The sequence below is a fragment of the Mobula birostris genome, chromosome 3, assembly GCF_030028105.1.
Source record: "Mobula birostris isolate sMobBir1 chromosome 3, sMobBir1.hap1, whole genome shotgun sequence".
NCBI lineage: Eukaryota > Metazoa > Chordata > Chondrichthyes > Myliobatiformes > Myliobatidae > Mobula > Mobula birostris.
The window spans coordinates 31,980,109-31,998,429 of NC_092372.1; the positions used below are offsets into that span (position 1 = coordinate 31,980,109).

The 18,321-nt window shown below is 38.9% G+C and overlaps 1 protein-coding gene across 2 annotated transcripts in view; it reads left to right on the top strand.

The window, feature by feature from the left end:
• The window catches only part of pik3c3 (phosphatidylinositol 3-kinase, catalytic subunit type 3), a 137,279-nt gene extending 119,396 nt beyond the window's left edge, over positions 1-17,883 (top strand). The window contains exons 23-25 of one of the 2 annotated variants that reach the window (XM_072252439.1): positions 6,164-6,254; positions 16,189-16,314; positions 17,397-17,883. In XM_072252439.1, the coding sequence (XP_072108540.1) occupies positions 6,164-6,254; positions 16,189-16,314; positions 17,397-17,411 (232 nt within the window). In that variant the 3' untranslated portion in view covers positions 17,412-17,883. Of the gene's footprint in view, positions 1-6,163; positions 6,255-9,658; positions 9,979-16,188; positions 16,315-17,396 lie in introns of those variants that run through there. The other variant, XM_072252437.1, reaches the window with a different exon arrangement.
• Positions 17,884-18,321: the final 438 nt, after the last annotated feature.

Genomic DNA, 18,321 nt, shown 5'->3' on the forward strand with positions numbered 1-18,321 from the left:
CTAGCTATGGTAACTTCATATACTTCATGATCCCTGATTCCTGGACCTTCCACAATGAAATCTGATGCAAAATACTTATTCAGTTCATCTGCCATTTTGTTGTCCCTCATTACTTCCTCTCCAGCATTTTTTCCAGCTATACAATATCCACTTTCGCCTCTGTTTTACACTTAGGTATCTGAAGAATTTAGATAATAGTAATGGGGTAACCCCACTTTCCCCAACGCTCTGAAAGTCCCCATTCAGAGTCTCATCGCCGGTTGCAGGAAGATTGGACAATGTGACAAATGAAATGGAAAGACTAAAGATTAACATAATGGGACTTAGCAAAGTTCATTGGATAGGTGCTGGAACATGTCAGAATAGAAATAAAACACTAATTTATTCTTGTGGAACATCGCATACTAATGGAGTAGGAATTCTTATGGATGAAATCATGGCAAAAAGTGTTTTTGGACATTGGGCAATATCAGAAAGAGTGCTCCTTGTTAGATTTAGGGGACAACCATTTGATTGAGCAATTATACAGGTATATGCACCAACAACTGATGGAACAAATGAGGATATAGATAAATTCCATGAAGAGCTTGAACAAGCAAAGAATGCATGCAAATCTCAAGATATTGTTATTGTCAAGGGAGATCTAAATGCCAAAGTAGGACAAGGTGCTGATGGAATAGGAAGGTTTGGACTAGGGGAAATAAATGAAAGAGGTGCGAAATGGGTAGAATGGTGCAAGATGAATAATCAGGTCATTATGAATACCTACTTTAAAAACCATCCAAGACACTTGTGGACCTGGAAAAGTCCAGGTGATAACACCAGAAATCCAATTGACTTTATTACTATAAACCAAAGATTTAGAAACTCAGTGACTCAATGCAAAACATATCCAGGTGCAAACAACAGGAATTCTGCAGATGCTGGAAATTCAAGCAACACACATCAAAGTTGCTGGTGAACGCAGCAGGCCAAGCAGCATCTGTAGGAAGAGGTGCAGTGGACGTTTCAGGCCGAGACCCTTCGTCAGGACTAACTGAAAGAAGAGTTAGTAAGGGATTTGAAAGTTGGAGGGGAAGGGGGAGATCCAAAATGATAGGAGAAGACAGGAGGGGGAGGGATGGAGCCAAGAGCTGGACAGGTGATAGGCAAGAGGGGATACGAGAGGATCATGGGACAGGAGGTCCGGGAAGAAAGACAAGGGGGGGGGGACCCAGAGGATGGGCAAGAGGTATATTCAGAGGGAGAGAGGGAGAAAGAGGAGAGTGAGAGAAAGAATGTGTGCATAAAAATGAGTAACAGATGGGGTACGAGGGGGAGGTGGGGCCTAGCAGAAGTTAGAGAAGTCGATGTTCATGCCATCAGGTTGGAGGCTACCCAGACGGAATATAAGGTGTTGTTCCTCCAACCTGAGTGTGGCTTCATCTTTACAGTAGAGGAGGCCGTGGATAGACATGTCAGAATGGGAATGGGATGTGGAATTAAAATGTGTGGCCACTGGGAGATCCTGCTGAACATCTACACTCTGTCCGCCAGAGAAAGCAGGATCTCCCAGTGGCCACACATTTTAATTCCACGTCCCATTCCGACATATCTATCCACGGCCTCCTCTACTGTAAAGATGAAGCCACACTCAGGTTGGAGGAACAACACCTTATATTCCGTCTGGGTAGCCTCCAACCTGATGGCATGAACATCGACTTCTCTAACTTCCGCTAGGCCCCACCTCCCCCTCGTACCCCATCTGTTACTTATTTTTATACACACATTCTTTCTCTCACTCTCCTTTTTCTCCCTCTGTCCCTCTGAATATACCCCTTGCCCATCCTCTGGGTCCCCCCCCCGTCTTTCTTCCCGGACCTCCTGTCCCATGATCCTCTCGTATCCCCTTTTGCCTATCACCTGTCCAGCTCTTGGCTCTATCCCTCCCTCTCCTGTCTTCTATCATTTTGGATCTTCCCCTCCCCCTCCAACTTTCAAATCCCTTACTCACTCTTCCTTCAGTTAGGCCTGACGAAGGGCCTCGGCCTGAAACGTCGACTGCACCTCTTCCTACAGATGCTGCTTGGCCTGCTGCGTTCACCAGCAACTTTGATGTGTGTTGTTATCCAGGTGCAGACTGTAATAGTGACCAGTAGTATGTCATGTAAAAGTAAAACTTAAAAAACTAAAGAAGCAAAAACCTGAACAATCCCTTGACTACTTGCAATTAATTAAAGAAGAAAACTTAAGACAAAAATTTACAATTGAAGTAAGGAATAGATTTCAAAGTCTAGAAATAGAATCTGTTGAAGATGGTAGCAATCATGTAGAAATGAAATTTAACTCTCTAAAGGATGCCTTGGTAGAATCAGCAAAGTTAGTGGTTCCTAAAAAAGAAAAAAACACAAAGAATAAATGGATGACAGATGAAATCAAAAATCTAATGGAAGAAAGGAGACTGAAGAAAGCAAATCCTATGGAATACAAGTCCTTCGATAAAAAAGTTAAAAGCTTATGTCAACAAGCCAAAGAAGAATGGTTAATCCAGGAATGCGAGCAAATAGAAAGAATCCCTATTACTGATCCAAAAAGGTTACATCAACAAATCAAGAATATCACTGGTAAAAAGCTCCTCTGTTCTTCAGGTGGATGTTTGAAAGCAAAGGTTGGTACCATTATCATGGAAAAAGATGAGATTATGAACAGATGGACTAAGTATATTCAGTTTGAAGACGATCGATGCGAAAACCAGAAATTAAGGAAAACATTGAAGGTCCAAGTATCTTAAAATCTGAGATTCATAATGCAATAAATAAGATGAAGAAAGGAAAGGCAACAGGTCCTGATGAGTTCGTAATAGAACAAATTATTGCCCTTGAAGATTATGGAATTGAAAAACTTACTGATTTAATCAATGACATTTATGAGACTGGAATAATATCAGAAGAGATGAAAAAAAAATCAGTATTTATCACTCTTCCTAAGAAACCTGGAGCAATAGAACGCGAATTTCATCGGACCACAAGTTTAATGAGTCATATCACCAAGATACTTCTAAGAATTTTGAGGACGAACTAAAAGTAAGATACAAGCTGAAATAGGTAAAGAACAATGTGGTTTTGTGAAAGACAAGGGTACAACAAACACAATATTAATGTTAAGGATACTATCAGAATGAGTTATTCAAGTGCAAAAAGATTTGTTTATTTGTTTTATCGACTACACAGAAGCATTTGATGAAGTGAAGCACAATAAGTTATTTGAAATATTACAGAAAACTCTAGATCTAGATTCGAAAGACCTCCACCTAATCAGAAATCTGGACTGGGAACAAGCTGCCACTGTAAGAATAGATGGAGAAGTGAGTCAGTTTACGAAAATCAAGAGAGGTGTTAGACAAGGGTGTGTTTTCTCCCCTGATTTATTTAATGTGTACAGTGAAACAATATTACAAAAAGTAAGAGACATCTTGGGAATCAAATTTGGTGGTGAAAACATCAATAATTTCAGATATGCAGATGACACTGTTAATTGCAAGCACAGAGGAAGAACTACAAAACTTAATCGATATAATTGTTGAAGAAAGTGCAAGAATGGGTCTGTCAATCGCAAAAAGACAGAATGTATGGTGATATCGAAAAAGAAGGAGAATCCTATCTGCAGGCTGAGAATAAACAGGGAAGACATAAAACAAGTACAGAACTTTTGCTGCTTAGGAAGCTGGGTGACATCAGATGGCAGGTGCAACATGGGCATCAAAAGAAGAATAGGGATGGCAAGAGACACTTCTGCGAGAATGAAGAGTATACTGACCAATACTAAGCTAGGCATGACAACCCGCCTCAAAGTACTGAAATGTTATGTTTATCCAGTTATGTTATATGGCTCAGAATGTTGGACAATATTTAGTAACGAGGAAACGAATTGTAGCAGCAGAGATGTGGTTTTTGAGGAGAGTGCAAAGAATATCATGGACAAAACGAATATCTAATGGGAATGTCATGAACAGAGCAAACACAGAGAAATAATGTATGAGATCATGAAAAGGCAACATAACTTCATTGGACATGTGATTAGGAAAGAGGAGTTAGAATGCACGGTAATTATGGGAAAGATTGAAGGGAAGAAAGCAAGAGGAAGACAAAGACAAATGATGATGGAGGCAGCAGCCAGAGAACTGGAAATAAGTACCAATGAATTGATCCACTTGACCCGAAACAGGAGTGTGTGGGCCATGACAGTCAAAGCTCAAATTGGGCATGGCACCTGATGATGACGATCTGAAGAAACCTTTGCTAACTGCTTTAATGTTATTGGCTAGCTTACTTTTGTATTCCATATTTACCTTCTTAATGACTTTTTAGTTGCCTTCAGTAGGTTTTTAAAAGCTTCCCAGACCTCTAATTTCTCACTAATTTTTGCTCTATTATATGCCCTCTCTTTGGCTTTTATGTTAGTTTTGATTTCTTTTGTCAGCCATGGGTGTGACATTTTTCCTTTAGAATACTTCTTCCTCTTTGGGATGTATATATCCTGTGTCTTCCAAATTTGCTTCCAGGAATACCAGCCACTGCTGCTCAGCCATCATCCCTGCCAGACGTATTTTCCAATCAATTCTGGCCAACTCCCCGGCCGTGCCTCTGTAATTCTCTTTACTCCACTGTAATACTGATACATCTGACTTTAGCTTCTCCTTCTCAAATTTCAGGGTGAATTCAATCATATTATGATCACTTACCCCTAAAGGCTCTTTTACCAAAAGCTCTCTAATCAATTCTAGTTCATTGCACAACACCTAATCCAGAATAGCTGATCCAATAGTGGACTCAACCATGAACTGCTCTAAAAGGCCATCTTGTAGGCATTCTAGAAATGCCCCTCCTGGAATCCAGAACTAACTTGATTTTCCCCAATCTGCCTGCATATTGAAGTCCCCCCTTGACTATTGTAATATTGCCCTTTTGGCATGCATTTTCTATCTCACTGTAATTTGTAGGCCTCATCTTTACTACTGCTGGAGGCATCTGTATACAACACTCATCAGGGTCTTTGTACCTTTACAGTTCCTTAGCTCTATCCACAATGATTCAACTCCTTCCAACCCTATGTCACCTCTTTCTAATGATTTAATTTCATTTTTTTTTTAACCAACAGAGCAACGCCGCCCCTCTTCTTTCCTGCCTATCCTTTCGATACAATGTGTATCCTTGGATATTAGGCTCCCAGCTATAATCTTTCATCCTTGATTTGGTGATGCTTACATCATACCTGCTGATCTGCAGCTGTGCTGCAAGTTCATCTACCTTTTTTCACATACTCTGCACATTCAAATACAACACCTTGTGTCCTGTGTTTATCCATTTCGATGTGCCTTTTACATTGCAACTCATCCGGTTGACTGCAGTTTTGCCCTATCAACAGCCTCTCCCCAATATACATTGCCTCAGTTTGTAAACCAGCTGCCTCATCTTCAGCACTATTATCTGCCTTTCCTACAATGCTTCTTGCATTGAAACACGGACAGTTCTGGACACTAGTCGCACTGTGCGCAACCTTTTGATTCCTAACTTTGTCTCAGAGCTTACCAACATCTGCCTCCATAACTTCACCACTAACTGTTTTGGCATTGTTGTTCCCATCCCCCTGGAACTCAAGTTTAAACACCATTTAATTCTCTATCCCATCTCCACTCTGACCTATCAGCCTGTGGCCACCTGTACTGACATAATGTGACAGTGGGAAGGGAAGAGGTAAAAGAACTGGTGTTGCATCTCCTGCGGTTGCCTGGGGAACTATGTGATGGAAGTGGTTGGTGGTAGACAGGAGCTCAAAAGCGAACAATCCCTTTGAAGTTCTGCAAGAGGAGGGGAGTGGAAGTTGTCTGACGATGGAATCCGGCAGAGTTGGCACAGTCTGCATGCACAAGCTTGATAGACAAATGAGACTTGGCACAAGTTAGAGCAAGGTAACAGTAGAATGAGGAAAGCTGTAAAAAGACTATTGGAATAATCAAATTTGCAAGCATGGATAAGCATGACCTCTGAATCAGTACTGTGATAGTTCAGTCATGTCTCCAACAGTCGGAATTTTTTCATTTGATATGAAAAAGATATTCCTTTCTCATGAATTCAACTTACATGATTCTTTGACCATGTCTCCAAAATATTTATTATTCTTCCAGATATTCTAATCTAATTCTAAATCTTTTCTCACTGATGGTGGATGCCAACATTCCGGATATTGCTCTGGAGCCTGATAAGACTGTGAAAAAGGTAAACACTTTGGTTACTGATTGAAATTATAAATAATTATTCTTAAAGAAAAAATAACTAATAAATGAATCATTTCATATTTTAATTTGGTCCAAATCAAAATTGGAATAAGAATTATTGAAAGTGTTTTTTTTTAGCAAGATTGATTTTAAACTTTGTGAATATGTTATCCCTCTTGAATTAAATGATTTTTTCAAGTTCTGCTATAAGTATTTTCTTGCTGCTTTGTAAAAATTAGTTAGATAAAGTCCTTTTAATGAACATTAAAGCCATATAATAATCAACATTATCATCATGTGCTGTGTCATAGGACGTGGCTATCATGGTCTTTCATTTGTCTTTAATCTGAGAAGTTCTAATAAGCTCTTCAAAGCTTTCGCCTGTCCATCCCTTGATGTAACTCATAAATGTCATGCATTGTCAACTGCAACTTTTTCTTTTATCAATATTCCCATCACTGCAAGATGTTTGAGCTTCTCTTTCCTTAGTATCTGTACCAGAAATTCCAGCTGCCATTTCCTAATTGATATTAGCTCTCTTCTTATTCTGTTTCGTTATAAATTTTGTTCCTTTTCTCAATACTGAATTGTTCCCCTTACAAAAAAAATTAAACATTTTCAGGTATATCCCTTTTCCATGATTCTTATTAAGGCCACTGCTTTATAAGAATAATTTAGATGTATATATTATTTTTAATTATAAAGATGCAGTAGCTGCCTCATGTACTTTGTGCTTAATGAGTACTTGAGAGAAGCAGTATGTCTAATTGCTTATAACTAAAGGGAGCCTGAAGCATAGGAACATAAAAAACCCACAGCACAATACAAGCCCTTTGGCCCACAATGCTATGCCGAACACATACTTACTTTAGAAATTACCTAGGGTTACCCATATCCCTCTATTTTTCTAAGCTCCATGTACCTATCCAAGAGTCTCTTAAAAGACCGTATGGTATCTGCTTCCACCACCGTCGCCAGCAGCCCATTCCATGTACTTACCGCTCTCTGTGTAAAAAATTTTAACCTTGACATCTCCTCTGTACCCACTTCCAAGCACCTTATCATCATCTTATACACCTTGATCAGGTCACCTCTCATCCTTTGTCAATCCAAGGAGAAAAATCCAAGTTCACTCAGCCTGTTCTTATAAGACATGCACCCCAATCCAGGCAACATCCTTCTAGATCTCCTCTGCACCTTTTATATAGTTTCCACATCCTTCTTGTAGTGAGGTGACCAGAACGGAGCACGGTACTCCAAGTGGTGTCTGACCAAGGTTCTACAGTATAAAAAGTTCTATTCAGAAGGTTCAAAGGAACATCTAAACAAGCCTGATGCATTTTAGAAATAAGTCCTGCGGACTGATGAAGTTAAAATAGAACTTTTTGGCCGCAATGAGCAAAGGTATGTTTGGAGAAAAAAGGGTGCAGAATTTCATGAAAAGAACCCCTCTCCAACTGTTAAGCACGGGGGTGGATCGATCATGGTTTGGGCTTGTGTTGCAGCCAGTGGCACGGGGAACATTTCACTGGTAGAGGGAAGAATGAATTCAATTAAATACCAGCAAATTCTGGAAGCAAACATCACACTGTACATAAAAAAAAAAGTTGAAGATGTAAAGAGGATGGCTTCTACAACAGGATAATGAACCTAAACACACCTCAAAATCCACAATGGACTACCTCAAGAGGCGCAAGCAGAAGGTTTTGCCATGGCCTTCACAGTCCCCTGACCTAAACATAATCGAGAATCTGTGGATAGACCACAAAACAGCAGTGCCTGCAAGACGGCCCAAGAATCTCACAGAACTAGAAGCCTTTTGCAAGGAAGAATGGGCGAAAATCCCCCATACAAGAATTGAAAGACTCTTAGCTGGCTACAAAAAGTGTTTATAAGCTTTGATACTTGCCAAAGGGGGTGTTATTAAGTACTGCCATGCAGGGGGTCCAAACTTTTGCTTCGGGCCCTTTTCCTTTTTAGTTATTTTGAAACTGTAAAAGATGGAAATAAAAAAGTTTTCTTGCTTAAGATATTAAAGAAATGTGTCATCTTTAATTTTATGCCTTTTGGAAATCAGTTCATCTTTCACAGTAACAGAAATTTTGACCAGGGGTGCCCAAACTTTTACATGCCACTGTATATGCTCAAGCTTTTCAGTCTGCTGTGAGCCATTCCTACAATTACCAAGGCCCTTTTCCGTAGTGAATACTGAAGCAAAGTATCCTTGAAGTACCTTCGCTACCTCCTCCGGTTCCATACACACTTTTCCACTGTCACACTGGATTGGTCCTATTCTCTCACATCTTATCCTCTTGCTCCTCACCTACTTGTAGAATGTCTTGGGGTTTTCCTTAATCCTGTTCGCCAAGGCCTTCTCATGGCCCTTTTGGCTCTCTTAATTTCATTCTTAAGCACCTTCCTGCTCACCTTATAGTTTTCTAGATCTCTATCATTACTTAGTTTTTGAACCATTGGTAAGCTTTTCTTCTTGACTAGATTTTCTACAGCCTTTGTACACCATGGTTGCTATACCAACCATCCTTTCCCTGGCTCATTGGAAACTACCTATGCAGAACATCATGCAAATATCCCCTGAACATTTACCACTTACTCCAATTAAATGTTTTCCTGACTTGTCTGTTCCTATCCCTCTCCAATGCTATGGTAAAGGAGATAGAATTGTGATCACCTTCTCCAAAGTGCTCTCCCACTGAGAGACCTGACACCTGACCAGATTCCTTTCCCAATACCAGATCAAGTACAGCCTGTCCTCTTGTAGGCTTGTCTACATATTGTGTCAGAAAACCTTCCTGAACACACCTCTCAAACTCCACCCCATCTAAACCCCTTGCTGTAGGGAGATACCAATCAATATTGGGGAAATTAAAATCTCCCATCATGAGAGATTATTATTGAACCATTCCAGAATCTGTCTCCCTATCTGCTCTTCTATGTTCCTGTTTCTAACTTCCACCCACGGATACTCGGTAGACAATCCCTCCGTGACCTCCTCCTTTTCTGCAGTCGTGACACTATCTCTGATCAACAGCGCCACACCCCCACCTCTTCTGCCTCCATCCCTATCCTTTCTGAAACATCTAAAACCTGGCACTCTAAGTAACCATACCTGCCCATAAGCCATCCAAGCCTCTGTAATGGCCACAACATCATACCTCCAAGTACTGATCCATGCTCTAAGCTCATCCGCTTTGTTCATGATACTTGCGTTGTGATGAAAAACCAAGTTATCAGAAGATTGATGCTGATGAGAGAGATAAGAGAGACAAAGGGAGAAGCGTTCAAAATGTTAATGAGAGACGAGAGAGATTAACGAAAAGAGACACAGTTCCAAGTATTGACAGACCGGTTGCTTTGAACCTGAACTGTTTGAAGTTTGATGGACAGGTGATACCCCAGCAGGAGGATAAAAGGAACAGGTTCGCTCAGGCACGACAGACACCACGAGACCCTGGAAAAGCAGTGTGCCCCCACAAGTTGGTGAGAGTTTGGAGGTGTGATCGCGGGGCCAACCACAGACGCACAGGGTGAATAGGGACGATCGGCGGGAACCTGGTGTGTGTGTCCGCCCTTGCCTGGGTGCCGGGTTCACCGCGGAAGAACGATCGTATCCAGAACGGAGGGGTCACAGTCGGTGACCTCCGAAGACAGTAAAAGGGCTCGCCCGAAAGCTAACTGCGAGGAACATCAAAGGTCAGTTTGAATCAGAATTTGCATATTCGCTCTCCCTCTCTCTCTCCAACGGCACAACAGCGATTACTGCGAACTGTACTAAGCTGAACTGAACTCTGCGTCACTTGAGACTGATCATTTTACCCCTAGACTGCGATAGAGCTTGATTGATTCCTATTACCCTAGTTCTGTGTACATGTGTGTTTTATCATTGCTAACCTGTTGCATTTATATCCTTACGATTAGAGTGTGTTACTTATTTCTTTAATAAAACTTTCTTAATTCCAGTAATCCAGACTCTAACTAAGTGGTCCATATCTGCTGGTTTGGCAACCCAGTTACGGGGTACGTAACAGCGTTAAAATAGGCACACCTCAAATCATCAGACTGAGCGCATTCCTTCTCTATCACCGGGTCTGTCCTCCCCCTCACACTGCCTGCAAGCTTTGTGAGCCAACCGCCCCTTCTTCCATCTCTGCAGTTCAGTTCCCATGAACTGCAGTAGAGTTGTTTTTTTAAAAAACAGAAGAAATATTGTATGTATGATGCAGTGCTGATTATCTTCAGAGTATCCTGGTTATCTGTCTTGAAAAGCTGCAGTCCTTGTGCTGGGGAGAATTATGGGCTTTTTGTCTAGAAGGACTATAAATGCAAGTGCAAGTATGTGATTTGGAGGTAGTATTTTTGATGCAGTTGTAATGCAATGGCAGGACCATGAAGGACTGAATAATTTGTGCATGAAGTCAAGGGATGTAGGTGAGGTTTTAAATGAATACTTACCTGGATTCACTGTGGTGAAGAGCTTTGCAACTGGAAGATTTGAGAAAATGGGTTGTGGAATTCTAGAACAAATTACCATTAAAAGGAGATGCTGTTAGATGTCATTCGTGGCCTTGCAGGTCAATAAATCCACAGGCAAATGGGATATATTGCAAGCTGCTTTGGGAGGCATGAGAGGGGATTCCTGGAATTCATGACATGCTAGATGTTTGCAGAACAGTAAATATGATATCACCATAGGAGAAAGATAGGAGGGATCAAGTTGGTAATTGCAGCTTAGTAAGTCCAACATGAGTGGTAAGGAAATTATTAGAAGAATTATTGCAGGAGTAGTATAATTTGACACTGAGACATCAGGATTAATCAAGGATAATTAAGGAAAATCTGTATGACTTTAAGGGAAGATCTTGTTGAACTGAATTGATTATTTTTATTATGGATGTGGCACGAAATCCATGAATTATTACAGTTGACATGGTCTACTGTCCTCCAGTCTTCTATCACCTCTTCTGGGGCCAGAAAATATACTAACATTGCTGTGTACAGATTTTACTTTGTCTGCTACTTTGACAAATACAACCCCAACACCTCAAATTGTAGCTTAAACAAGCTGGTCTTTGAACTGGAGTTAAATTGAGATTGCTGGATCTAAAATAAAATGTCCAAGTCAGCATCATTTTCTAAAACACTTCACTCAAGTGACCTATCACTGTAAAGCGATGCTCACTCTTTTCACTTTCTTTATTCATGCAGCTTTCTATATAATTTCAAACAGATTGCTGCTTGTAGGGTACATTTGAAAACATTTTGAAGGCTGGTTCTTGTTTATATTCATGACTTATTATACCTTACATTGTTATTCTCTCAGATTATAGTTGCTACTTCCCAACAGCCAGCACATTCAGTTTCTGCGTATTGTCATGTGGAATGAAGTGACGTTGTGCACTATTGGCCAATTATGCTTGTAACATTTTAGCTTTTTCTTTATCCACTTGTATACAAGATTTCAGTACGCTTAGGGTGAGAGAATACACTTCTAGTTAAAATAAAGAAGATTTCTTAATAACTTGTAAAAATAAAATGTAACCTTTGTGGATAAAAGTGTTTGTGAAAATGAAGGTGACTTTGATGTTCATTGTGTGCAAATTCTGATTACACCATGTTTATGTGGTAGCACAGATGTAAGAGGTAATAACTGTACCTGATTACTTACATTACTCTGCTACAGACAACTGGCATGTTAAACATTCAAGCATTGATCTAGGCCATCTGAATGAAAAATGGAAAACCACCAGCAATGTGCAAGACCAGAATTAAAATTTTAACTGGTATTGTTTTAGCAAAGTGGATGTAAAGGAGTTGCAACATTTTTGTATGTAAAACGATGGGATAGGATTAGTAAGATATTGTTTCTACATAATGCTAAGTAATTTTGAATATTGGATATTAATTTAATTATAGAATAGATTATTTTAAAAAATGCTTTTACTTTGATCACTTGTCTAATGTTTCATCTGTGGGCAGTCTTAAATGGGTTGGAATTGGTATTGTGACAAGTAGGAAAGGGGAGCAACAAATTGAAGCTACACAGAATTTTCCCATATTTTTTAATTTCCAATGTGAAATTTAAGATTATTGAAATTATTTTCTAGTGTTATGATACATGTTTTTGATATTCTTTCATGCCATATAGATAGATGATGAAACTTGATGTTAAGAATCAATAGTGTGGGTCTTGTTCCAAGGTGGAACTATTGTCCTTTCAGGATGAACAAGAATATCAAAGGTCAAAGTACATTTATTATCAAAATATGTATCTATCATCATATGCTACCCTACAATTCATTTACTTGCAGGCATTCACAGAACAAAGTGCAATACAATCATAAATAATTTTGTAATTTTCCTAAATATCTACTGTCATTACTTCATACATTATTTATAGTATTCCAAAGTGTTAGTTTATTACTGATTTTACATAATTACACTTTTTATTAAAGACATTTGTTTTTATTAATTTTGCAGAACTTTTTTTCAGAATTCTGTATAGCATTAACTAAATTTATTTAGCAGTTTTAGAGTGAAGCTGTCTGAAATACAGAGATTGCTAGGGAGGCAGGGTGGGCTGGTCATTTGAACAAACACAATGACATGACATGAAACTGAGCTAATGCTTTGATTTATTGTGGCTCTGAATCTAAACATAATTGGCATTGCAGTGTATTTGTGCATTTGAGTGCTGTTAGGTATACAATGTTGCCAAGTCATTACTAAGATGTGTTTGTAAATGACGTTTTCAACAAATTTCAACCATGTTTTAATTAAGATTTTAATCTGCTTGGATAATTAGAAAGTAAGACAAATGCAAAACTTTAATTGTAACTGAATAAAATTAATTGTCTCACCTTAGCAATATATTGGCTGCTTGATATTGAAACAACAGAGCTGAAAACTAACACAAGCATGAAACAACCAGCTTTACATCTATACAAAATCTACTATTTAAAAAGTTGAGCTAATGTACAAGAAATTAGCCATGGATGTTTTTTTTTTATCAGTGGCAATTTGGTGTATACCATTTGAAACTGACAACACCTTCAACTCTAGTAGCTCAGTTCTATAAAGCCACACTTGAAGTATTGTGCTCAGATTTAGAGAGCAGGCAGCATTCTGGTAAATCTCCCCTGCACGCTCTCTAAAGCTTCCATATCCTTCCTATAATGAGGTGACCAGAACTTGAACAAGCTAGAGCTTTACTTTCTGGAGCAAAGGACGATGAGAGGTTACTTGGTAGAGGTGTACAAGATGATAAAAGGCATAGATTGAGTGAACAACCAAAGACTTTCCCAGGGTGAAAATGGCAGATATGAGGGGGAATAATTTTAAGATGATTGGAGGAAAGTGTAGGAGGGGATATCAGAGGTGTTTTTTTTTTAAACACAGAAAATGATATGTGCATAGAACATAGAGGCAGATACATTAAGGGCATTTAAGAGACTCTTAGATAAGCACATGGATGATGGAAACCTGGAGGGCTGTGTAGGAGGGAAGGGTTAGATTGATCTTAGATTAGGTTAAAAGCTCGACACAACATTGTGGGCTGAAGCCCTGTACTATGTGGTACTGGAACATAGAACAGTACAGCACAACACAAGGACAGGCCCTTTGGCCCACAACCAATTACATTAATAATCAAATGACTAACTAAATAAACCTCTTCTGCCTACATAATGTCTATATCTTTCCATATTCCTCATATTCGTGTGCCTATCTAAAAGTCTCTTGAAGATCTCTAATATTTCTGCCTCTACCACCACCCCAGACAGCGCATTCCAGGCATCCACCACACTGTTTTTAAAAAACTTCCCCTCACTTTTCATTTGAAATTACCCCCTCTCACCTTAAATGCCTGCCTCTGGTATTAGACATTCCAATCCTTAGAAAATTATATTGTCTGTGTACTCTACCTATGGTTCTCATAATCTTATAAACCTCTATCAGCTCCCCCCCTCAGCTTCGGATGTTTCAGAGAAAACATTCCGAGTTTGTCCAACCTCTTGATACAGCATGTGCCCTCTAATCCAGACGACATCCTGGTAAACCTCTTCTGCACCCTCTCCAAAGCATCAACATCCTTACTGTAATGGATGACCAGAACTATGCTCAATACTCCAGATGCAGCTTAACTAGAGTTTTATAAAGCTGCAACATAACATGCTGACTTCTGAACTCGATGCCTTTACTAATAAAAACAAGCATGCCTTGTAACTACTTAACCACCCTATCAACCTATGTAGCCACTTTCAGGAGCTGTGAACTTGGACCCCAAGTTCCTTCTGCTCTTCAACATTGTTAAGGATTCGGTCAGATTAAAATCCATCTGTCATTTCTCTGCCCATATCTGCAAACTGAACTATACCCCATTGTATTCTTTGCCAGTCTATCCACAAGACCATCAATCTTTGTATCATCTGTAAACTTACTAACCAATACATCTATATTTTCATCCACGTCATTTATATACATGACTAACAGCAGAAGTGTAGTACAGATCCCTGTGGAACACCATTAATCACAGACTTCCAGCTAGAATAGGTTTCTTTGACCACTACCCTCTGTTTTCTATGGGCAAACAAGTTCTGAATCCAAACAACCAATTTAGCATGGATCCCATGCCTCTTAATCTTCTGAATGAACCTCCCAGGAGGGTTCTTGTCAAATGTCTTACAAATATCCATGTAAACAACATCCACAGCTCTCTCTTCATTAATCACCCTCGTCACCGCTTCAGAAACTCAATCAAATTAGTAAGACATGATTTGTGCTGCACAAAGCCATCCTCGCTCTCCCTAATTATCTCATGCCTTTCCAACTGCTTATAAATCCTATCCCTAAGGATTCTGTTCATTAACTTTCGTACCACTACCGTGAAACTCACCAGTGTATAATTTCCAGGATTATTCCTGGTTCCCTCCTTGAATAATGGAACAACATTAGCTACTCCCAGTCATCCAGGCCCGTGACTAGAAAGGACAAAATATTGGTCAAGGCCACAGCAATCCCTTGCTTCTCTCAATAACCTGGATTTATATCCCAACAGGCCCTGGGGACTTATCCACCTTAATGCTCTTTAGGAGTCTCAACACTTCCTATTCCTTTACTTCTAAGTGTCCTAGCATATCTATACACTCAACACTGATCTCCCTATCTTCCAGATCCTCCTCGGTAAATACTAATGTAGTCCTCATTAAGGACTTCACCGACAACCTCCTCATCCTTCCTTTATCCTTGAGTGATTCTACCTCTCTGTAGTTATTCTCTTGCTCTTGATGTATGTATAGAATGCCTAGGGATTCTCTTTAATCCAAGTACTTTCATGGCCCCTCTTGGTTTTCCTTATTCCCTTCTTTTCTGGCTTTATAATCCTCAAGGGTATTGTTCTATGTTCTAAATCAAGAAGCCACTTTCAGTGATCCCGTATGACATGGGACCAAAATTCAGCAATTCTTTCATGGCTGATTTAATAACCCTCTCAACCCCATTCTCCTGCCTTCTCCCCATAACCTTTGACGTCAAGGCAACTGAAGGTAACAAGTTGCAGATGCAGGAAATCTGGAAAAAAAATAGAACAGGGAAAAGAAACAGCAGAATATAATATATTACATTAAGCACAATTTGCAGTGACCAATTGCCTGCACATCTTCAGAATGTGAAAGGAAACCAAAAGAAACTCTCATGATCATAGATAATATGCAAACTTCAAAATAACAGCATCTGAGATCAGAATAGAACCTAAGTTCAATCTTGACCTCTGCACAAATGCTGGCTGAGATCTACTTATTATATTCTGCTGTTTCAGCTTTCTCTTGTGGTTTTAAGAGAGTGTGAGGATAAAACACAGTTTGAAAGCTGGGGATGCAAGTAGCATGTTTGTCTCTATTTTTATGTTGTCATTATACATGTAGGTTCAGGACAAATTCCGCCTGGATCTTTCTGATGAAGAGGCTGTTCATTACATGCAGAGCTTGATAGATGAAAGTGTGGGTGCCTTGTTTGCTGCAGTAGTGGAACAAATACACAAATTTGCTCAGGTGGGTACCAAAACAAACCTAACTTTGTTTTCTTCAAATGTTGAACCCTGTTATTAGCACAATCATGTTAATCATGTAGAAGTACTACTCCATTGTAACAATGCACAGAACTGCCTAGGTCACAGGTTTTTTCTCCAAATTTTTCCATGTCCAATGTTACATTTTTTGTTCATTTTTCTCAATTATCAATTGTGCCTCCTGAAATTAGAATTGCTTTAAGTGTATGTGACAATGAAGGATATATTTCATTATTGGCTTTTATGGTTTTGTTATAATCACAACTTTGATCCAAATTTGTTACCCAATTTCATGTTTTTAACTACATTCTGCTTAAAGGGCCTCTTTGCAGTTAATACCGTCTGCCTGATATAAATAGAACTGAAGGTGGTTTGCTTACAGTAACTAGGCTTCCATTATGAGGCTAGACTGAGAAAATATGAAGCTGATAGGAAAACAGAAAGCTGAAAGTGTATTGAAATGTGAAAGGGCAAAGGATACTTGTAACTATTTTAATTAGAAAGGCATGTGTCTCCAACAACCCAGCTTGAAAATCTCTTCCATGTGCTACTTATTCCAAACATAGAAAAGTCTATCAACATTACATGTGCCTTTTTAGATTGTCCTTGCAATAGACCACAATTAGTTATTTTGCTGTAGTTATAGATTATCTATTTCAATGTAATCTATATTGTATACAAAGCATTAAGCGATTTAACGACAAGGCCCTTTCTTCTGATGTCACTTTTTTAAAAAATTCTTAAATATTGTTAACTGGGCAGGCAATATGAAATACCAGGGGAGGCAATGGGGAAAAATGTACTGTATTAATAGATTGAAAACATTAAACAGTGGTATTTAAATGTTACTCTACATGCAATGAACCCAGATCACATATATGTTAGAGCACTGGCTAAAATAGAAATCAAGTGTGGATTTTGTTAATGGACACCCTAAATTTGAGAAAATAATACACTTTCAGCTTTTTGCTTGTTAAGTACCATAGATATAGGGAAAAGAATTATATTGAGCTGTCTGGTCATGAATTTCCAGATAACTACTCATTGCTATTGTTCTCTTTAAAGTACTGGAGAAGATAAAATCCATCTGTAAAGGCTGAACAGGGCAAGATCTTTGAAGAGGAATCACAACTGTTGCAAAATTTGATCTTCACTGTGCAAGATCAAATAAAAGCTCAATATGTTTTGTAAAAATCATCTATAAGCAAAATTCTGCGCCAAAATTTGCACAATTACAAAATACTTTGAGTGACTATATATTCATAGTGTTAATGATTCCAGTGGCCAAGATGAGAGAAAGTTGAGCCAATTTGTTCTGCAGCATGCCAGAGAAAACTTTTGCAAAGTTATTTTCTTATGCTAGGTCTCAGAAATTGCTACATATTCCTGTAAATATGTAGCTTTGTGACTTTTGCCGTTCAATTACAGTGAAAGTACCAAAAAGTAACACGTTCTGTAGTTGAATGGTCATGAATATATTGTAAATTGTGTCCAATATTGTTACTGCCTCAAATGTATCTTTCACAAACTGTTTTACACAATAAATTATCAACTTCTGTAAAGAGCTTTTTAATTTAATACATACTGTACATAGTATAATCAAGCAAAACTGGATATTAAGTTGCAGTGCAGTATGTCTTATGAATTCATTCACCACCAGTTGTATAATCGGTCAAATTTGATATGAGCAGCGCCCTTGCCATACAGATTTTTATCTAGTGAGCATCTAAGTTGGTAAAAACAATTCCTGGATGTTGGAATCTAATTATATTTGTCTGATAACATAACAAAGAGTTCCATGGGGATCGCATGCTTGGCACAACTATCTGCAGGTGCTTCATCTACGCTTGTTTCCATGTCAGGAGGAAAGTGAAGCTATTCTCTTGTTTAACACAAGGTGCAATTGAGCATTCTCAAATTATGAATTAACACAGGTCTATATCCAGCAAAACCTAACCACCAAACAGGCATGGGTCATTCAGGCAATTAG